The sequence below is a fragment of the Harpia harpyja genome, chromosome 10, assembly GCF_026419915.1.
Source record: "Harpia harpyja isolate bHarHar1 chromosome 10, bHarHar1 primary haplotype, whole genome shotgun sequence".
In the NCBI taxonomy this organism is placed as follows: Eukaryota; Metazoa; Chordata; class Aves; order Accipitriformes; family Accipitridae; genus Harpia; species Harpia harpyja.
The window spans coordinates 24,688,872-24,711,309 of record NC_068949.1 but is presented as its reverse complement, the minus strand read 5'-3'; the positions used below and the strand labels follow the sequence as shown (position 1 = coordinate 24,711,309).

At 44.9% G+C, this 22,438-nt stretch overlaps 2 protein-coding genes across 8 annotated transcripts in view; both read right to left on the bottom strand.

The window, feature by feature from the left end:
- Positions 1–14,857, bottom strand: part of SEC31B (SEC31 homolog B, COPII coat complex component) — a 36,190-nt gene extending 21,333 nt beyond the window's left edge. For 5 of the 7 annotated variants that reach the window (XR_008236842.1, XM_052798534.1, XM_052798535.1 and 2 more), the window contains exons 1-9: positions 14,746–14,857; positions 9,992–10,080; positions 8,312–8,435; positions 7,314–7,509; positions 6,435–6,530; positions 5,209–5,349; positions 4,064–4,206; positions 3,713–3,812; positions 1,608–1,769 (exon numbers count right to left, since the gene is read on the bottom strand). Coding sequence is in view for 6 of the 7 variants with exons in the window: in XM_052798534.1 (XP_052654494.1) it covers positions 1,608–1,769; positions 3,713–3,812; positions 4,064–4,206; positions 5,209–5,349; positions 6,435–6,530; positions 7,314–7,509; positions 8,312–8,435; positions 9,992–10,070 (1,041 nt within the window). In the remaining variant the exon portion in view is untranslated. Of the gene's footprint in view, positions 1–1,607; positions 1,770–3,712; positions 3,813–4,063; positions 4,207–5,208; positions 5,350–6,434; positions 6,531–7,313; positions 7,510–8,311; positions 8,436–9,991; positions 10,081–14,200; positions 14,261–14,745 lie in introns of those variants that run through there. The other 2 variants (XM_052798531.1, XM_052798533.1) reach the window with 2 other exon arrangements.
- Positions 14,858–17,193: 2,336 nt separating this feature from the next.
- Positions 17,194–21,030, bottom strand: NDUFB8 (NADH:ubiquinone oxidoreductase subunit B8). The gene is made up of 5 exons (XM_052799749.1): positions 20,884–21,030; positions 20,605–20,731; positions 19,881–19,980; positions 18,120–18,275; positions 17,194–17,420 (listed from the first exon to the last, which is right to left on the bottom strand). Exons 1-5 carry the CDS (start codon positions 20,981–20,983, stop codon positions 17,328–17,330), a joined length of 576 nt encoding a protein of 191 aa, XP_052655709.1. The 5' UTR covers positions 20,984–21,030; the 3' UTR covers positions 17,194–17,327.
- Between the last annotated feature and the right edge of the window lie 1,408 nt (positions 21,031–22,438).

Below are 22,438 nucleotides of genomic sequence, written 5' to 3'. Positions count from 1 at the left end.
GCTTATTTCTTGTTTTGCTCACAAAGGAATGCTGACTCCCTTTCTGTTTCAGGGGTCTTTCAAATGGGGTAGTTTTATGGACTGTCTCAAGCATTTATAGCTTAGATGAGAATGGTGAAATAATCTCTCCAGACTTTCTTGCCTAGACAAGAGAGTGTCAAAAGTAGCCTCTCATCTGGATTTCTGACATTTAGGAAGTCAGTGAGCATACGTACAATGCTGTTCACAAGCATTCTTAATTTTTAACACTGTTGGCATAGATTTGTTGTTAGATATCTTGTTTGTTAAAGATAACCCTGTTCAGGTTTGACTGGACCATAGGACACAGCTCTAAAATACTACAGCTGAAGGGCATACCTGAACAGAAGCAACACAAGGCTCATCAAGCTAAGGTTGCCAAACAAAGAATCACAGGCAAGACCTACACGTTTTGTCTTTCAAGTCTTTCTTGAGGGGAAACCAATTCCAAAGACAGACCATTTCCTGGAGGAACAGCTTATACCTAATAAATCAATCACTCTAAATCTTCAAAAAATAGATACATGCTACCAGGGTACCAGTAACATCAACCACCAGGTCTTTTACAGAGTTCTGTCCTGATACCTTGGGATCCAGAGGAAGGAGGCCCCTTGTTCATGAACTCTCCACCTCCATAATTGTCATTATCTCCTCCTATTTTTGTTCTTATTTGTTATTCTATTTATCTAGGAGTTATTCTACCCTACTGTTCTCCAGTTTTGAAGAGTGGAAGTGTGGCGCATGCACATGAAGAATGCACAAAAAGAAAATTCTCCATGGGTTAAATAAATCCTTAATCTCCTACAGCTGTTGCTTGATAAAGTATTTTCTTTCTCTTGCAAATCCTATGAAACTGAGCTCAGTCAGCTGTAAATGACTATATAAATAACACTTAAGCCAGCTCATACGTATTCTCTTAAAACCTGTATTGTAAGGCATTTGTTGGCTGGGAGAGAGGGAGGGAATTAAAAGACTAGACACCAGATTAAAAGTAAAATTTTAGACAGTACTAACATTTAATCTGTTCAGAGTTTGCCCATCTATTCATTGGCTAAGTAATGGGTTTCAGTATCAAAATATTAACATGCTCCAAGTTATAGTCAATTAACTGGAGGAAAATTGCTAATAGTGGCTTATAAGCTAGTTTTTAGAATTCTCTGCTGAACTAATAATGACCATGTTGTATTAATTAGTATCAATATATTTAATTTTAACCTAATGACAAGACAAGCTTGTTGCTCCAACAGGTGTGCTGCTTTATTTTTAGTCTAGCAGCAATAACCATAAAATATACATAACATCAAAACTATACTTGATCTTGGCTCTCTTTACACACTTTAATGAATTTTACAAGAAATTCAGAGACACCTTTGTCAAAGGGCAATGTAGTTCCTTTGGTACTTGGTGGATATTAAGTCCCCACACAGGTAGCTTCTGGTTCCCACACCATACAGCTTTATGTCCCGGCGGGTGGGACAGACTGCATCACTTAAAAATCATACTGTTACACACACGTGCTTCTAACGCTCTCAGAAGCCAGATGAGTAATTGCCTTTTTGTCAAGCTGTAACGTGCTCACAGGACTTTACCTTGTCAGCCTGTGTCCTCTGCTGAGCTTCTAAGTTCCCACCCATAACAGAATAAATGTTGATCCACCCATCGAAAGTGGCAGCGGAGAAGACTGAAGGATTCCTAGGACACCACTGGACGTCAAAGCACCATTGACTCCGAATGGGCAACTCGTAAACCACCTATCACAGAAAGAGAGAAGGCAGAAGCACAACACAAATAGTCCCCTGCTTTCCCCAAATTACTTGCCCACAGCAAGTGTGTCACACTTTATTTACATATCACCACTGTATACAAGTGTCTTATTTTTGCTTCTTGAAAGACACGTTGCAACCAAGTTATAGCACATTGAGCCCAAATGGCAGAAAGCGACAGAAAGCTGCTGTACCATAGGATTCCTACTGTAGAACAAAATGCAAATGCAACAAGTCAATACTGTCACACCTGCTGTTAACCAAGGGAGACACATCAGAAAACAACGCAAGAAAACCAGAAGCCAAAAGGCAAAAATGTGTCATGAGCAAGAACATGTAAGCAGAAAGAATAGTCTAGAATAATAAATTTTACAAGGAAAATAAAAGTCTACAGAAAAAAGTAGAACAACAAAAGAGGGCTGTAACAGATGCAGATGAACTATGAAGGATTTTGCAGCCAACAAGTTTCTGGTCCAGCACTCAAAAATCCAAAGTTCAATTCATGGCCCAGTCACAGACTTCCTGCCTGATGTTGAGCAACTCACTAACACAACCTTGACTTTGAACCTCCAGTCTGTAAAATTAAGAGATTTCCTTTATGCCTCACAGGCACAAAGCACAGAGAATCACAGCTTCCTTCTCTGTCAGAACATTATCTGTTTTCCGTTCCCAGGTACAAAACTTTACATTTGCTTATATCAAAATCTGGATTGCTAAATTAAAACAAAACAAAACAAAAAAGACAAACCCCCTTCCCAAATATCCCCCCAAAACAAAGAAACCAACTCTTCCCCAAACTCACCAGATCAGCCATTCTGTAAACTGTACTGTCCGTACTATTGAAAACCTTCCCAATTTTTGTATCACCTGAAAATTTTCTGTTCATTGGTACCAAGTCAAGAACAGCCCCCTAACAATAGTTTGTGCATAAATGCCTAAGTTGAATTTGGACTCTGCAAATCTACAGTAGCATGCATAAAGATGAGCCAGCTGCACTAAAATTGTTTGGTTTTTTTTTTAATTTTTCTGCTAAAACACAGTGAAAAGACTTTAGTAAAAATTAGACTTCAGGAACCTTTCAGAGTCTGATTCTCTTCTAACCACTAGACATCTGTACAGAGTAAGCATTAAATCCCATGAAACCACAACAGCAGCATTTCATGCATTTTATGGAAATGGAATATTTTTTCCATGCCTCCAAGGCAAAGGTGGTCAGCTAAGTGAAACTGTCCCATTAAATGAATCCAGCCTGGGGCTCCCAGCTGGACTTTCTTCAGTATTGTTAGAGTACTTTCCCCATGCTATCATCAAGATCAACTGCTTGAATTCTGTTCAAAGTTCAAAATTCAGTTTTATCCAGAAATTCAGCACTGAATGAGTAGGTGTGCAGAAAATTTTTTTTACACAGTCCTATTTTAATTCCGGTGATACCAAAATATTTCAAAGATGGTAATTTTGAGATACATGACTAAATAAGCACACACATGTGAAACCACTGTACTATGAATAAAGTTTACACACATATTAATTACATTGTTCCCCTCTCAATGACCCTAACAAATGCTCCTCATTCTCCTTCAAGTTTCCCCCCCCAAAAACTTACTACCCTAGGAGAAGGAAGAAGAAGAAACAAATGGACACAGAGAACACTACATGTGTGAACATAGCAAGAGTAATCATAATTAGCTGAAACTAAGTTTTAGTTAAAGCTTTCTTCCCTCTATGATCTCTGGACACAGATATATCAGAGAAAATCTCTGCCTGTCTCTGTTGTTTTCAGTCTCATTCACTCCAGACAGAAGAATGCAGAATACATACTGGAGGAGATTACATTGACACTCGACAAGGATACAGAAAAGGGACACATACATAGCATAGCACACAACTCTGTATAAAGCAGACCATGTGTACTTATAGCTGTGGTTATGTACCTCCCCCATACTTGGGTTCCAGCACAAGATCCGGTTGTCTTTGGCGCTACTCAACAGCAGTTCAGGGTCAGCCTGGCACCAGGAGATGGAGAGAACTCCCCTAAAATAGATCAGAAAGAAATCAGTCATATTTCATACCCAGTCCACTCTCCCACCCTTTCACCAAGAAAGCAGCAGAAATGCTGCTTAAGCTCAGAAATGCTAGTTCTCATCTCTACCCTCAACCAGATTCATCTGTGAAACAAAGCAGGCCTAGCAAAAAATCATAGTTGTCCTAAGTCCAGTCTCCCAGATGTCTGCCTTTTAAAGATGGAGATCCTTGAAAAGACAACAGAACAAGCAGGCCCTCACCTCGTGTGCCCTTCCAGCTGGCTCAAAGGAGAGGTAGCAAAACGTAAGTCCCATATTTGTATCACTGGCAAGCGGTCATCCTCAGAGGAAAGGACTAGCTGGGTTGCAACTTCTGGATGCCAGGCCATTCCTGAGCAATGCATCTAGGGACAAAAATAACATAGGCTGAAAATTCAGCAAAGCAAGTTGGCAATAGCAAAAATGGCCCAGAGCCACATCATTCTGCACTTAACTTGCCTAGAATGCTTGACATAAAGCAAGTCTAGCAATGTCTTGCTGTGGGAAGCAAGTATTTCTACCTTCTTGTCATGGTTTAAGCCCAGCCACCAACTAGGCACCATGCAGCTGCTCGCTCACTCCCCCCGCCCCAGTGGGATGGGGAAGAGAATTGGAAAAAAAAAAACAAACTCGTGGGTTGAGATAAGAATGATTTAATAACTAAAGTAAAATACAATGTAATACTAACAATAATAATGAAAAATATTATTATAATAATTGTAATGAAAAGGAATATAATAAAATAAAAAAAACAGGTGATGCCCAATACAATTGCTCACCACCCACTGACCAATGCCCAAGCAGCGATCCACCCGTCCTGGCCAACCCCCCACCAGTTTATATACTGAGCATGACGTTCTGTGATATGGAATATCCCTTTGGCTAGTTCAGGTCATCTGTCCTGGCTGTGCTCCTTCCCAGCTTCTTGTACACCTGCTTGCTGGCAGAGCACAGGAAACTGAAAAAGCCTTAACTTAGGCAGAGGAAAATTAACTCTATCCCAGCTGAAACCCGGACACTTCTCCACACAGCAAAAAACACACTAACCATACAGAAGTTGAAGGACTAGTTCAAAGCTGGTCTAGGAAGACAGCTGGGAGTAAAACACAGGAGACTTCTCATAAATGAGCTGTGAACATAGAAATTGAATGCAAGGGTGCCCTAATTTTAAGAACAGATAGGGGTCTTGTTTCTCCATTTCATTAGGGAAAAAAAGAGATAAGTGCTTTGATGCTACAGTTCCAAGAGAACCAGCCCCAACAGCTCCCACAGTAAAAACACTTGATCCCAAGAGCCTGTGCCACTGCTTTGCAGTCACATGTGGCATGTTGTAAGCTAGTCAGAATCACAGGGTTTCCTCCACTCACTCTGTTGCTGTGGTCACTGACTTTGATGATAGGCTCATTCTTCCTGAGGTCCCAAACCACAGCCTTGCCGCTGGGGTGAGTGGAGGACAGGATATGCTGCACCTGCCGATTCCAGGACACCACACTGACATCTTCATGAGGCTGCCAAGACAGGAAAGGCCACACATCCATTATTCCTATGTTAAGGGAACACTAATCACAGGATTCTGTCACTAACTTAACTAAGGGATTTGAGGATATATAGATTCCTCTCTTCAATCACTGATCAACTAACTGGAAATAGCAGCACTGACCAGAAAGACTAGGGAGCATGGAAAGTCCTTTACTCAGAATGTACAGTGGACAGTCAAGTTCTACGGGGAAGGTCACCTGGAAAAGCACCTTTGCATTTTGGGAGCAGGTACTGGATTCTGCATTGGCCAAATGTGTCATAAATCAGTCCAGAGAGAACTGCAGCTGAGGGAACATAGATGCTTCTACCCTGACTCCTGGGATGAACTTAAATGGCAAGATGACCTTGTGCAACATTTCAGGGGTGCAGCAAGATTGAAAATGATGAAGCATTCAAGGCTAATTGCCGTTACTGTATCTACTGCAATGCAGGAGATAAGTCTCCTGTTTGTGTCCTTGCCTATTGCAGGAAAAACCTGGCCTGCTTTTAGGCAAACTTACTACGATTTTTTTACTTTCAAGAGTTCATTGCCTTGAATAACATAATCAGCATCAGAAGATCAGAAGCTTCTTCCTCTTCAAACTCCAGAAACATTATCTGTGAGTAATAGCCAAGATGCATTAAATGGCTCACTGGCTCTGCTAGGTATATTACTTTCATGAGATATGAAAAGCTTCAGCTGAAGCCTGAAGTAAATTCATTCCTCAGAGAACGTCCAATAAGCCTTCTTAATCCATCACACATGCACCAGCTGGATCACAAGATAAACTGGTCAGTTACTTGATTCAAATCCACAAAGAGCTTACCCATCCATGCAAAGTGCATCCTTCCAGAGCTTGCCAGCCTACCTCCCCACCCTTATAACACCCTTTCCACCTCCCCAGAATGAAGCTGATCAGTCAGTTCTGATTCACCTTTCTCCTGACAGACGTCAAGGTCACTTCCCCTTCACAGACTGACTAGACCAGGATGACTCCACGCACTCACATCTTTTTGCCTTGCCTACTGAGATATAAAACTGCAGGGATATTGCCCAGACAAAAAACTTGTTTACCTGTGATTTAGCCCCTGGAGTCATAGGCACACTGAAGTTATTCAAGTCCCAGATGAAAATTTCAGAATCGTTGGCTCCAGAAGCCAAGAGGTTACTCTGTAGAAAAAAAGAAAAGCTCAGCTGAGATTCACAGGGAAAGAGGACAGATTTCTTAAAAATAAATGTAAACAAAAAACCAAAAGCTTCCAAAGTCAGGTGAGAGCTGTATTTCACAGCCACTGGTAAGCAGAAAGGTACTAACTGGATTATAAACCAGGCACATTTCTGGCCTCCGTGCCTTCAGCTGTGCCATGGTACAGACCTGTTTAAAATTTGTCTAGCAAGCTACATGTGCTGGTGTTACTCATCATGAAACTCTGCCACAGGCCTGGAAGCTGCTGTCTCTGGCCAGCTGAGCCTTTGCCCTGCATCCTGGCACCAGGGACATTTCTTCTGACAAGATGCAGGCTTCCCACAAGGGTCTGCAGACAACTTTCAATTTGCCTTTGTGCTACCACAAGAACTTGTGTTCTGTTCACTACTCGCTTATGTTGCAGTCCCTTCAAGTGTGATCAGAGCCCCACTGAATTAAACACCAACTGAACAAATAAAAAAAGTTCTGATTTCAAATGGGTAATGGTCTAAGATGTAACAGTATTACAAGACATGTTTTTACAGAGAAGTAAGAGACTTGATCAAAGTCACAAGGGAATTCATTGGCAAAGCTGTGAACAGAACCCAAATCTGAGTCCCAAAAAGCCTTGTGTCACAACTACCACGCCTCTTTCAGGTTAAAGACTGTTCCTTCAGTTTATAAATCTCTATACACAAGGGGAAAACATATTTTTTTAATATGGAGGTTAATTTTCATTTGGTTGTAAGTATCTTAATGTTGCATACCTGGAAAGGGTTGAAGTCAAGAGCTCGAACAGGACCTGAATGCTTCTCTGTCTGCCCAATTACAGGCTCGCTCTTTGAAGCCAAGATGCGGTGAACACTGTACATTGTCAGTACACCATTATCCCCTCCACCAATAATCACTCCGGAGGACTCTGGGGACCCATTTCCAAAGTTACCCCAGATCAGCTTATGAAACCTAAAAAAGACGAAAATAAAGCTTGCATAGGCCTCAATATTTGGTGGAAGTCGAGACACCATCTGCATTACCAAAAACTACACCCATCTTCCAACTTATCAAACATAACCGTCAGTCTGCACCTTAAATAGCCATCTCCCTTTGAAGATGACTGTGGCTCTTACATGGAAAAAAAGAAATGAGCTTCCTTCCAAAGACTTTTAAAGGGAACTTAAGAAGGAAGAGCTAGTCTGTCTCTTTTTTTTTTGTTGTTTTTTTACCTTAAAACATTCAGGACCTCATATGGGATTTGGTGGGTGAACTTGTCTAACCTATGCTATATAGAAGATTAGATTACAGGACTATACGCCTTCTTTTCCAGAGCTATGATCTGAAAAATATGTTTACCCACTGTAAAAGCTGCTAGTTACAAATCAAGGCTGTGTTTTACACTGGATGCAAATGTCACCCACACTGATGAGCCTAAGAAAATCACCTTGTCTTAAAAAGCTGGAAGACAAGTTTCACTCTTCCTCTAGTCTCTTTATTGCAAATCATTAGCCCCAGCAAATTCACATGATACAGAATAACTCTGACTGACTACCATATAAGTCCTTTCAGCCTTCTACAATGGTCCAACTGCTGTACTTTTACACCCAACATGATTTGTGTCAACAAAAATATTCAGTTCTTGAAGACGGAGGTCAACTGACCCAAAAGATCACTTTATACCCCAAAAATATGATCTCCTCCTCTCCTTTCTTGTACCAGAAAAGCCCTTTCCAGCTCCACTGATTGATACGTCAGTATGAGCATCTAGTACCTGTTTGAGGCAGGAAGCGTTCCTTTCTGCTTCATATCCAGGGAGGGATCCCTGAAGTCAACCTCGAATATTTCCAAGGTGGCATTTGTACTGAAGGATGCATCCAGTTGTTGGGCAGATGTTCCTAGCAGAAGTACAAGGACAAAACAAGTGGGCTCTTTTTTCAAGAGCACAAGATACAAAAAGAGCAATGCACTGGAAACCTATTCTTGATAGTCAACACAACCTTGGTTGTGGCCGTTGAAGGAGATGACATGTTTGAATACCTCAGAAAGAGGAACCAACAATTATGACAAAGACTTTGAAATAAATTAGAACTTCTTCAAGAAATTCTGGGCGTCAGGGTCAGTGCTGCACAAATACCTTTCTCTCTTGAGATAAATATAATTCATATACACTCTTCCAAGCAGCCACAGCTTCCGATATGAAGTCCTTACCTAAATGACAAATGCAGTCGCATCATGAAACCCCGCTACACATATGATCCCAAATACTTTTGTATACTGCTCCTCAACCACAACCATATGTCTTGATCAAGCCTTCTAAACCTCGTCTACAGCAAAAGTTCTTCAGCCTTAGCCAACTAAACACTCCCCAACAACCCACGGACAGCTAGCAGTCACACAGTGGTGGCTTCCTTCCTTCTCCCTAGCTTACAGAATAAAAGCTAAAAGTAGATTTAATATTGCCTAATGGGACACTGCCAGGCAAAGGGTCACCCAATTACCACAGAGGTGCTTTGTAACAGCCTATGGCATGGAAAGTGCCCAAGAGACTATTAAAAAGCAGTACAAATTATGAAACTATGCAGTTTGTGGTCTAAAGCAGACTGAAGCCAAGACCTTTGGTCCAACCAAAAATCTGTCCTTATTAGAGAAATAGACTATCTACCCCAAAAATGGTAATGTTGCTTTTAAGGCAACAGCTGAACTTTTGTCACTTTCTTTTGACAGTCACCCCTGAAAAAAAAAAAAATCAAAACAATACAGCAGCACTGCACAACCCAGGCAAGAGACAGAGCTGACTAGTTCTCATGTTGGGCAGACAACCCAAGCTGTTGGTTCCACACAGACACTAAACTCACGCACCGCCAACTCAGTGAACAGGCTGACTTTGTGCTTCAGGAAATAAAATTATTATAACAATAGTGAATAATGAATAATATCAACAAAATGCAAATTTAAGGTTTTGCAGAAATATTGAAAATCGAATGATAACTGAAACATGCAACTTTAGAAAGAAGGGATTTCTATTATTTGATTGTCAAACCATGTGACAGTGTCTGAAGACCAACAAAGTAACAGTAAGCTTAAATGAACACAATTAGAATGAATTTTTTTTTCCACAGACATGCCAAGTAAGTAACCTTATTTTGTTTTAATTTTTATAGCAAGCATGTGTTGGAGTTCATACAGACTTAATTAGAAGTTAGATCAAAAAAGCCATATATTCACCCTTTGAAAAAATCACTGGCCTTTAAGGTGTCAAAGCTGGGCATACAAATAGACCTCTACAGGTCACTTAAAAAAAAATTAAGGCTGCAATGTTTTTGGTATGTTGCTTGTAAGTTTTCCAGGGATTACTAAAGTGGGAATTGTTGAAAGTTAAAGCCAATACAACTCTACATAAAATCTCTCTGTGAATCATACTTTCATCTTCACAAACTGTGAAGAACTTTACCTGTTGCTAGATAAATGGGGTGGTGGTTTGCTGGACTCCACACCTGGACAGCTGTTCGCTCAATTTCCTTTACCTTCATTTTCTAGGCTCTAGAAGAAATTTCACACAGTGGTTAGAATAGCCAGATAAAGTCAACACAAAAATAATCACACCAGTAACAAAATATCCCACTTACAAAGGTACCACATGAACAAATTGCTCACAATAGAGAGAAGTTACTTGTTACTTCCTAAGCTAGTGAATACAGTTTCACAGGAATGAATTAGGGTATTTTAGAATTCATGAAAAAAATCCAAACAATCCCAGCTGTCTGATCCCAGATTTTCTTTCATATATAGCTCTCTTTTTCATAAACCCTAATTACAGGAGACTTTCAGTAAAAGGAAGGGGATCTAAATTAAGCAACATACTCAAGTCTTCAGCCCAGGCTGGTTTAAATCAGCTGCAGATATTAATTTAAACAAATGTATTTGCAAAGCACTAGTTGCTGTCTCTGAACAAGCTGATGCCAGTATATACATAGGCAAAAAGGGAGCAGAATGAATCTCAGGGCAGGCTAAATTCCAAGCAGAAAAGTGACGTGGCAACAGAAAACAAAGTGCAATGCTATCATGTGCCAATTCAGTTAATGTACTTTGTTCTTGTCCTCTGAGAAGCGAAAGGAAAAAAATCATTTGACTTCCTGCTTGAGTTTGTAAATGGTAGAAGGTGAGAAGAAGCGATCCAGAAGTAACTGCTGGGTTTCAGTCTCAGCTCTGACAACAATTCTTTTTATTTACTCTGGATAGATCAACTGACACCTGTAAAATGGGAACACAACTTCCCCACGTCACTGGAGAGAGATTAGCTGGGCATTAATGTAGTGGGATAATTGCAAGTCAAACAACAGCAGGCAGCCAGGAGGTTGCAAAACTGAATATAAATACAAATTATTGTTCCATGTAGGATCCCGTTCTTGCTGAGGAGAAAGCACCCAGCACCTCTCCATCCCAGACTACGCCCAGGCCTTCTAGGCATGTCAGTAACACAAATGATGTGTGGATATATCATTCACAGGCTAGCGGGGTCACTCTCATAAGTGGTTCCTAAACCTTTCAAGCTTGGTTGCAGTGCAGTCTTTTAATGCTAGCTAAACAGAGCTGCTAACTATGCACTCAGATGATATCATGCTGAATAAAGTAAACTGTCAGCAGGCAGCACAGCAAAACACTGTGCATCTTGCCAGCTCGCTGTGATTAACCTCTCCTGGTTACTTGACACTGTTTGCGTTAGCTGGGCTGACAGTTAAACCACAGTTTGCATCCATTGCCCTCTCCAGATGCAGGGCTACAAGTCTAAGTGCTTCAGAGTTTGGCCTTACTCAGGCCAGAGTACGGGTGTTTATTTGTAACCAAGTTCTTAAAGGTAGCTTGCTGTGGCCAGCCCACTGTCTGGCCAAACCATCCAAAAACACCAAACCAGTTTTGAAAAAGCCTTCTGTCATCTTGTGGTTTATATGAAGCTATGGCCTCCTGAGGCCCACACAAAGGGAAATCTGGTCAGTATTACTTATTGGGCTTGGACCTCCTGGCTAATAACTCCACACACCTTTAAGGGTTTCTTCTCCACAGCCAGGCTGAAGCTAAGGACATCCTCTCTCTCTCCCATGCACTATCAGGACATGCTGTTTGATTAGAATTTAATTAATGCTTTTTAGCATTAGTCTGCAGTAGTATCTCCCAAAGCTCGAAGTGCCTATTGCTATTCTCACATTAACCTTATCCCAACTTAGCTGAGGCCCAGTGCAATCTGAACAGAACTCTTGTATGATAAGACAAGTGCAACTATCTCCTCATGCAGCCCAGGAACAGAGGTGGAAAGGTCATCTCCTCATCACTGTAACAGACCTCTAAAGCTCACTTTCCTATCTTCCAGCACACACTTTGCAGAGTACTTGTTAGGGCTCCATCACATTCTCTCTGCCAAGAAGTTCCAGTGCCTACTCATCTGTCTCCCATACTAGCGCAGGAACACTGTCTGGGTCTCCTCTCTTCAATGAAAACATCCCCAGGAGGAGTCAGGTGAGCCTGCTGGCAACAGCCTACTGCACAAAGCACCACTTGACTCCACTGATGTGGGGGAGCAGGACAGCTGGTATGTTCCTTAGCAGTCCCTTTCTTGTCTCTTCCTCCTCCAGTTACAATCCATCAATTGTAGGAGCTGGCTGTACATACAGGCCTCACTGCTTCTTGGTTTTTGAGAGGGTAACTCCCCTGTGAACATTATTAGACAATGGCCAAGAGACTTCTTCTCTCTAGTAAATTAACTGGTAAGGAAGCAATGAAGAGCACAACCATCACAAACTTAGCCAGGTGAATGGTACAAGCTCCCACTCCTTACCCTCTGTGCTGGACTGACTGCATGGCCAGCACAATTTCCATTCAACACACAAACAAAGACAAGCCACAAAAAATGTGCAGAACAGTATTGATCAATTGTCAGCTTTTCTTGTCAGTAGAGCATTTTGCATAAAGGAAGTCAATGTTACTGTTCTCTTTTCACAAATTTAAGTCAGGAGAGAACGTGAAGGTAAAGTGTCTTGCCTGTGATAACTCACCCAGACATAGGAAAGCAAACAAGGCACCATTGAGAGTGGCTCAATATCAACAGAACAACTGTAGGTATTGAACAGGTACACTGTGTCCCTGGTCCTCAAGGCAAGGCAGCAGTAGTGCCAACAGACTTGAGAAGGCCCACAGGAGATGCATAAGAAGCCAAGATCACAGTATCACACCATGTCTTAAGCACCTCCTACCAGTTCGGCTCCATTACAGCTGAGGTTCTGCAGGGATGCAGCAGCACCTCCTCCTTAAATCAGTGGGCTCTGAGTTCGGAACAGAAAAAAAAGCCAGATTTGAGTCTTAGTCTTAGAGAAGTGATCGTTCTATACACTGTGCATGTCCGTATCCAGGACAGGACTCAACGTTCCTAAAGCAGGAAAAAGCCCTTCTTTAGCAACCTCTTGTGGCTGCCTGAGAAAAATTCACAAGCATCGGATTCTTCCATAGGAGAATTTTTAGGGAGCCATTGCCACCTGGTGTCATCTCCCAAAATAGCATCTAAGACTCCTGAGAAAGCTCATGCTTTTCTGAGGACCTCTAATTAATTAATCATGACAATTCCTCCTCCTTCTACAGACATCCGATTACAGAGCTAATGTATTAACAAACCTCAGCCCCAAAGGGAGCCACAGGACAGAAGCAGCATTTCCCCACTGCCTCCCCCTGCCATGGTTTCCTGCACAGTGTCCTTAAAAAGTAACACTGTCTGCAAAGCAAAACCAGGCAGGTCAGAGCACTCCCCACCACTGGTAAACGGAGAGCACACACCTAAACAGCGAAAAGTAAAAGCACATGCTCTTAAACCATGACAGATCATGCAGGCAATGCTGACAGAGGCAAAAATTCCTCACCTACACTAACTTGAAATACTTGTGGCTTAGAATATATCCTAAAAGACTGTGGTGGTTGTATCAGCTAATTGACCCTCAAAGCTGCCATGATAATCATCCCAGGTATCACTCTAGTAAGGCCTTCTTCTCTCTCTTGTACCACCCAAATACTGTCAATCAGAAATCCCCTCCTACCAATTTCCCCAATCCTCCTCCCACTACTGGACACCCAACCATTCCTCTTTGAACAGTTCCTGCTGATACCGGACTTCCAGCACAGCACACAAAGGAGCTGATAGCCTGATCCCCCTTAGCTAAAGGTGAAACTTGGGCAGAACAGAAAAGACTTGTCCAAGGTCACCCAGGTGACAAGCAGCCACCCTAAGAATTGAAAAAGGCCTCACAGCCATGACACAAGGGTTAAGACGTAAACCGTCCTACAGTCTCTACGTCCCAGCATCGATTTGAAATCTTTGTACTGCCCCTTCCCTTTGCATTGCTCTGACGCTCTCCCTTCACAGCTGCCCAATATCCTATAGCCAGGCTGTTCTCATAAATTCTTATTATAAACCCCGATTACAGAAGGCAGAAGGCACAGAGACACTAATCTCAGCTAATCGTTGGTGTTTGCAAGGCGGGGTTGTTGCAGGGCAGGGCTCAGCACATTCCTCCATGACAGCTCCCATGGTACATAAAGAAACTTCCTGTGCTCCAAGTACTTTCAAAAGCTATTGCTAAGTGCCACAGCACTGTGCAGACGGCATTGTGTACACACGTACCTAGCCAGCTTGCTCCACACAACGGCGTTACACCGTGTGATAGTCAAAAAGAGGGAAGATCTGGGAAGAAAGCATTGGCCTCGGACACCGGGTGTCACAGAACAGGCTCTCGGCTGCGCCAAAGGCCCCTCCGCGGCCCGGGTCAAACAGCCTAGCCACCCCCCCAGGCGCTCCCCGCCTGCCGCTGCCCAGAAGCCGGCCCGCCGGCAGAGGGGAAGCAAACTCCGGGGCTCCCGGGGCAGAAGGGTCGGGACGGAGCCACGGGACCTGGGGACAGCGGCACAGCGACACCGGGACGGGCAGGGCAGAAAAGCAGGCCGGGGCTGGGGGAGGGCGCCGGGGTCAAGGGGTCCGGCCCCGGGGCGCGGCAGGGCAGCGGCGCCGCAGGCGGAGCTGGGCCGGCCCGGGGCGGCTCCCGGGCCCCTGCCGCCGGTGGCGGAGCCTGAGGGGCGCGGGGGCCGGGCCAGGAGCAGCCGCCCGCGCCAGGCCGAGCGGCTCGGAGGCGGCGGAGGAGGAGGGAGGGGGAGGCCGGCGGCGGCCCTTACCGGCTCGCTGGCCGTCCCTGCCGCGCCGCCGACCCAAGCCCGAACGGCTCCCGCAGCCGAGCCCTCGCGACGGTGGCCGCCGGGAGCCGAAAAGCCCCCGCCCGCGAAGCGCCGCCCGTGACCCCGCCCCCGCGGCGCCCGCCCCGCCTGCGCAGGCGCCGGCGGGAGCCCTCACAGCTGCCGTACCGCCGACGGTCCCGGGGCCGCCGCGCAGGGCGGGAGCCGTCACCGCCGGCGAGGGTGCGGGAGCCCGTCCCCTTGCGGGGTCTGGGCACTACCGGCCCGCGGGTGTGTCCCGAACAGGGGAGGGGGGCGCGGAGAGGCTGCTTTTAGTCTCTCCTGCCCAGGTTCGGGGCGTCCGCGACCGGGGGCCTCAGCAGCAGCCCGGGCTGAGCGCGGGGCTCCCAAGCCAGAAGGCTGTTGGGCACAGTTCCTAAGATACTTGAATATGCTGCATCCACTAGCCCGAAATGGTTCATGCTGGAGGGCAAGGAACACCGTAGCTGGAGCTGGGGTCTGCTGCCTCTGAAGTCACCTCTCTCGGAAGAGCTTTGCCTCAGCTACAGATTCAAGCCTTCCTGAGAGGGGACGCAGAGGGAAAGGCACATGGCTTAGGAAAATATATTCCTGAAAGCATTTTAGCTGCCAGGAAAAAAAAAAACAACAAACACAGAAGGGCCCAGACCTTCTTCCGTCACCTTTCTCCTGTTTTGAGAAAATTTGCCTACACTACGAGCCCCATTTTTAAGGATTTCTGAGCCATGTTCTCTGCCCAACCTATTATGCCTTCCCAATGATGCATAACACTGTCAAGTTACTGGTTAGATACAGACTGGGTGTGAAACTCCCCAAAGGAGGAGGCACCGAACCATGCTGGGGCAGGGCAGCCCTGTGGTATGCAGTACAGTAAGCTGGCTGGGCTGCAACCTGCCTCTGTGCAACTGCTGCATTATTTTACATACACTAAAATAAGGTTCCTATTACTGCTATGATTGTTTTAATTTTACTTGAAGACTCTTACAACTCTCACAACATTGTATATAGTGCTGTCACATAACTGCAGTGGATGGCAATTCTTACTGAAGTACTCCTAACGAGTATTTTCCCCTGCATAATACTTTGTAACAGAATTCAGTTTCTAGGTCCCCACAGCTCAAAAAATACTTTAGAAACCCTTCTGGGGTAAAACATCATTGTCCATAATTTAAAAGCAAGCACTTCTGTACCTAGAAGAGAAAGTGACAGCTTACAAAAACCAGGAGGAATGGTGATCGTTCAGCACCTCCAAAGAGGTTAGGTTTATTTACATGTAAATATTCATATGTGCTAGCATTCAATCATGTAATTCCCTTGAACATAACACCCTTATAGAAACCCCTACACAGAGATCAAACTAAGTGTCCTTTAGATCTGGGGTTAAAAATCTTTATAGATTGAAAAATCATGAATCACTGTGTTCAAACACCTGCTTAAGGCACAAAACTATGAGTCATGACAGGGCATTGAGAGCAGAGCACAGCATCCAGTTTATAGGAAGCACCCGGAACAGCCCAAGCCCTTAGGCTTCTGTGATCACCCACTCCTGCAGCCAAACAGCATGGTCTAAGACGTAGCACAGGGGAGTTGAAAAAACTTCCACTGTAAATCAATACTGAAGGTACTGTCTCTTCCAGTAACAAGGGGGGAAAAAAAAAAACCCCAAAACTTATGTTAAAGGAAGAGTGGAGCCAGATAAATCTAGGAGCTTAATAAAATTGTATGTATAACTTTCCCAAGAAAACAGTTGATGAAGCCATAGGAGGTCATACACCCGTGGTTTGCAGCAAGACAGGCAGACTTTGTGGGTCAGGCATAACTCCAACCTTGGTGGATAAGCTCAGGCCACACAGGAGCAACGTGGGCATCTATGCTTTTGGACCACAGCCCATGCACAGCAGAACAGGTCTGGCCAGAATTGGACTTGCTCATTGGCCTTTTTGTACCACTGCTGTCCACAGCTCTTCTGTCAGCTTCAAGCTATACACTGCAAGGCTCCGTGCCTCACTAGTGCTCCCTACTGGTTGTGCAAGCTTCACTTAAGAGGGCATCTAGACCAGGAAGAGATCAAAGCCAAATTCCAGTGAGGACAGACAGTTATTCACAAGGTATGAGACTCCCAAGCACTGGCACTTGCCAGTCTGGTTCTGCCCGTCATTTCACATTAAATGATGAGACTAGTTCAACTCCAAGTGGCACTTGCAGTAAGCCACTTGGTAACAAGCAATATCTGCATAAACAGGCTTAGCTAAGGAATGTTTGTGCACAAGGTACATAAAGTAGCAGCAGTCCTAGGACTGCACTCAGAACTTTGCCCCGCAGATACTAGCCCATTTAGAAAAAAGGCAAAGGTAATTCAATTTCATTGGCCATCGTTCAGCCTTCTCAAACCAACAGAAGACAACTAGCACAGTAAGTATCATTGATATATTTCACTGGAGTTAGTGGTTGAACATCAAAGAACAAGTGTTATATGCCACAGTGAACGCTAGAGAAGATGCCATCCCCAGCAGAGCTGACACAGGAGAAACAGAGCACTTCAACTTTCAGATTTCATAGTGTGTCACCACTGGTGGCTCTTTATTGGGGTCTCCTCCTCTCTCCAGGTACAGGTCATTGAAGGGATATTGCTTCGGTCCCTACACAGAGAGATAAAGAGTGGCAAATTCACCAAGCAAATTAAGGGGTAAGGGGAAAACGTCTTATCCCATCCCACCCCCCCAAATCAAGGCTTGTCATTTACAACAAATGTCTATTTCTTAAGTGCTTCAGCAGGAATAGTAGAGTACAAGGGAAGTATGTTCAGAGACAGAGTTCTTTGTATAAACCCATGTCCTTTAGCAAGAAACATCAAGGTGGTCTTGCATTTGATCTTAACCAACAGTTCATCTCACAGCATGAGGATGATATATTGCAAAAGCTCTTCGTATAGTCAGATATATTTTTCTGAAGTACATTCCAAATGATCCAGATCATGAGATATAACTAAAAAACACAGGGCAAGAGAAGAGATAAAGCATCTTCCTCAAGCAGATGCACACAGGGAAGGAGAATACCTAAACCAAAGAAGGGATACTGTAAGAAGCATAGCTTAAAACTAGTTCCCTGTAAACAGGAACTGCTCACTATGAAACAGAACCTGTGAACTGAGCCAAGCCAGTCAACAGAACAACTCGGGCTGGATGAGGCTGCAGAACATCCCTTGGCCCATCCCCTGGCAGCAGCAGGGTTTTGCATTCACCTTCATCACTCAGCTTCAGTCAAACCACTCTTAGGGGCATCAGCAGTGACAAGAAACACAGCTAGTTTTCCTCCCTTTACCCAAGTATGCCACTCACCACAGGCCTGTAAGCTGGAAAGATCTCTCCAAGACCAAACATGATCAGCATAGTACTCAAAAAGATAAGGAAGTGTTTGCGCATGGTGTGCCAGGGAACTGGAGTGGGGGATGTATCAACACGGTTCCGAATATACATGTCAAAGTCCCAGTGCATCTAAAGAACAAAAGAAAATGGCTGCACATTTACCAAAAGTGCTCAAGCTGCTTTTATCAAGGGAAGAAGTGCTTTACAACACTCACAAAACTGCCATAAGCCATTTCATCTTCGCTTCGCAAGTGGAGATAAAGCCACAGAGGAGATTAAGTGATTTACCTACAGTCACAGCAAGTTGTCACTTACAGTAAGACTCAGGAGTCCAAATGCCATCCTATGCTTATACCAGGCAATATGCTTAATTATAGGATAGCAGCAGCTTTTATTTATGTACATAATCACTCCACCTTAGATTTGCTCCCCAGCACTGTTGAAAAGGCATGGTACAAATCAGTACCCTCATTTATGGAAGTTCGGTCATACCCAAACAGAAGGAGCAGTGTTATTTCAAACAAAGCAACAACTACCTGCCACTTGGAAGCTGGTTCCTCAAAACCGGTAGAGCACCTGCCACTGTTACCACAAGAGCAGGGCTGGTAGCAAGCTAATGCCCTTCCTGATTGAAGCAGAAGGGCATTTAAGCTTCTGCCTTAAAATATACATAGGGAAGTCCCAAGCACGTTCTGCCTATAGTCTCCTTTCACATTAATGAAAGCAGAGAACTCAATAATTTGCAGCTCAAGTACTGCCTCTAGCTCCCCAGCCTTCCTCTTTGCACACAGAGCCATTGGCTATCAAACCCCGAGAGCCAGACTGAGCAGAATTCAGTTGCCTAAACAGAGGCATCTCCTGACACCTGGGATGCACCAGTATATTCTGCTTGGTCCCCACTGCCAACCCATCTGCAAAGGTACCTATACAAGCCTTCCTGTACCAAGCACAATAGCAACACAGAATCACTGTGGGGTTTTTTCACGTGCTTCTACATGCACTTTACTGTAGTACTCTAGAGCTGTGATGCTCTGGCATGTTTATACTATGATATATTACATACCTATGCTTACATAATCTCTACTTTTAGTAAGGAGAGCTCAAGTCAATTACCAAGTTCAGTAATCACAGTTAGATTGCAGTCATTCACAGAAAGACCATGCACTAACTGAAAAGTTACTCCTGACAAGGAGTTTGAGGAACTCAGATTTTGAAAGTTTGAAAGTTAACATAAGTGCTCTATTCATCCATTTCTCTTAAGGATATCTTGCAAGCTTTCTTCAGAGAAAACCTCCTTATTTGTATTCTACCCCAAAACAACCTTGGGAGTAATAAAGCAGCAATAGCTACTTCCGTTGTACTAAGAGGACTTTACTCAAACAATGGCTTCTTTGCTAAATGATTCTGAACTAAGCTCTCATACTGAGTCAGATCAGGCAAAGAAAACGGATGACACTTTCCTATTCCTACAGAGAAACTTAAGTTTGTAAAGTCTCCCTCCTCATATGTAATAAGATGTTAACGTTCCTCAGAACTTTCAAAATATTTACCCTGATGGCCATAGCCTATGTTTCTCTTCAGCTGACTGTCCTGCTTGCATAGGCAACACACACCTGCACTTGGGGATGCAATCACACAAAAAATTAAACAGAAAGCACTAACAAGACATGCATGTCAGTATTTAATAACAGTAGCACTGATTAGCAGCTTGAAAAGCGCTACTAGCATTCCTACCGGCTCTCCCCAGTTATGCCTCATGTCTGGCTGGTCCCACTGGTACCAGGGGTCTCTCTCATGGAAAGACTTATTAGGGAGCTTGGGATAGTCACCATACCTGTGAGAAAGACAAAAAAGCAAATATACAAGATGTCTGTGTTAATTTAGATAAATTTTGTACAGGACATATAGGGTAGGCCTATGGAAATGGAAAACTTAAACCTTACCTTATTTTTATAGCTCCTATGCATATAGATGTTTTAAATGCATGCATGCAACTAGTACAACAATCACCACCTTGATATCAGGCATTGTAACAAGTAGCCCAAAAAGGCCACTTTGAGGAACACTATAGTAGTGGGAAGAAAATGCAAGCTTAACTGAAATACAGAACTCTAGCTGTCTTGCATTTTGCACATGTCAAAGTATTCCCTAACACTTAAGACACCTCCTGAAATCTTTATTCCAGAGATGGCTTTCAGTTCATCCCTCTGAGCCTTACATTACAACAGCATATGAAGTCTCTCGTACAGCATTTTATTCACATGGGCCTCCAACTCATTCCATTTCTTCCTGTTTTAAAACACTGATGTGTGCCTTCAAAGCACTAAGCTCACAGCACAGCGCCCGCAGGCATACAGCAGGGACTACCAGCCCGCAGCACCTCGCCCCAAAGCCGGGAGGCGCTGGCCTTGGCCTGCTCCCCGGCCGCAGGGGCACGGGACGCCCCCCCCCCACTCACCCGAAGCCGTCGTCGGGGTAGGGCTCGTAGTCCTCCACCCGCATGTTGTACTTCTTCGCGGCGGCTGCCCGCTCCTCCGGTGTGCGGGGGTACGGCCCGGGCATCAGGTCCTTGGACATCTCTGAGGCTGGCGGGAGAGCGACGAGGCAGGGTGGGCGCGGGCCCCGCCGGCAGCCGCAGCCAGGCCGGGGAGGTCACGCCGCCCCGAGGGCCCCCCCCGCTTCCGCCGCCCCGAGGGCCCGCCCCCCCCCCCCCGCTTCCGCCTCCCCGCTCGCTCACCTGCCCGCGCCCCTGGGGGCGCCGCCGCGGCGGCCCGCGCCGCCCACAGCCGGGCGGCCGCCCGCTGCCAGAGGACACCGCGGAGCCCGGCCGCTGCCATCGCCTCCGCCGCGCAAGCGCGGTCGACGGCGGCCGGTAGGGACAGAAGACCTCGGGCAGGGGCGGGGCTAGCGCGGAGGGAGGCGGGGCTAGGGAAGGGGCGGGGACGGGGCGAGCCCAGCCTCCGCCTGCGCTGCCGGGTACAACCCGCCCCCCCCGTCCGGGGCGTTAATTAATCAGCTGCCGTTAGTGCAGTACTGACACAAGAGCTAATGGACGGAAAGGGCGTAGGTGCGATGTTTCACTCTGGCTGTCACGGTCCGAAGCGGGGCGATGGGAGCTTGCGGCAGGTATTCCCTTCCAGAGGCGGGGCCGCCTCCTGCGGGGCAGCCCCCTCAGCGCTCAATGGGATCGATGCCCTGGCTGGCGGTGTTATGCAAATCGCCTTCTTTGTATTAAAGTTAATACCCGAACGTAATCGCCTTATCTGCGTGGAGCCAGGGAAACGCGAACAGCTGAAATGGCATGTTAATTTAGCGATGCTGTTCTTCAAACGTAAGCGATATATTATTGTAGATAAAATCGATATGAGCATTAAAGGATTTTGCAGTTTACTTCATTATGTAAACTCTGTGGTAGTCGAACTCATTTTCCTTCAGTTATTCACATCAGCCATAATGCGTAATGTCTCTATAACGATCTACATTATAAGCCTTTGCAGATCAAAAACTATCATGGACAATTTGTCATTAAAGTCATTCCTTCTAATAACAACATTAATTGTAAACCTACTAAGTGAATGAAGATGGCGATGAACCACAAAAATACATCTGAGATATGGCATGCCTGAGGTGGGGGCATTGTTGCAGGCTAGGATAGGATCCTTTCACTTTTCCCAAAGAAAGGCCTCGTCATGTCGTTTTATGGACGGTATCTCAATTCAGCCAACTCCCTTACAACCGAGTATGCAGTAAAGTTAGTATGTCAATTAGTTATTCAATAAAGTTACTAACTCAGAGCCCAACCCTCCGGTGCAGAGGCTCCTGGTGTTTTCCATGGAGCAGCGTTCGGTCCCTGTGCCTGCTCTGCAGCGCGTGGCGGTTTGGGGACAGCAACGTCGTGCTGGAAGCAGGGACCTTCGGTTCCCGGCTGCGCTGTTGATCTGGGCTCAGACCTCACTGCAGGCTCAGATCGTGGTCGGCTGCTCCTTACATCGGCTCTTCACCACTGGGTATTTACTTTCTGGCTTATGCTTGAGTCTCCCACAGATGTGGCTCAAGCTTCCTAAACACACAAGTATGTTTGCAAATATGTTGTAAAGATTTTTCTTAACCTGTACAGGAGCAGTGCTGTAGATTTAAAGGGCAAGGGGGCATTCATTTTCCTAGAAACTAAGCATATTAATAAATTTTGGAAGGACAGAGGAAAATAGATTGCATTCTTTATTCTCAAGAAGGCAAAGTTCTACGCAGCCAAAACAGCAAATCTACCTGCTTTAAGATGAAAACCACTGAAT

Excerpts from the sequence above, each read along its gene's own strand:
- NDUFB8 (XM_052799749.1), bottom strand. The coding sequence starts at position 20,983 with ATGGCAGCGGCCGGGCTCCGCGGTGTCCTCTGGCAGCGGGCGGCCGCC. Across the intron at positions 19,981-20,604 it reads TACCCCGACGACGGCTTCGG|GTATGGTGACTATCCCAAGC; the intron begins GTGAGTGGGGGG and ends TCTTTCTCACAG. Across the intron at positions 18,276-19,880 it reads GGCATAACTGGGGAGAGCCG|ATGCACTGGGACTTTGACAT; the intron begins GTAGGAATGCTA and ends TTTGTTCTTTAG.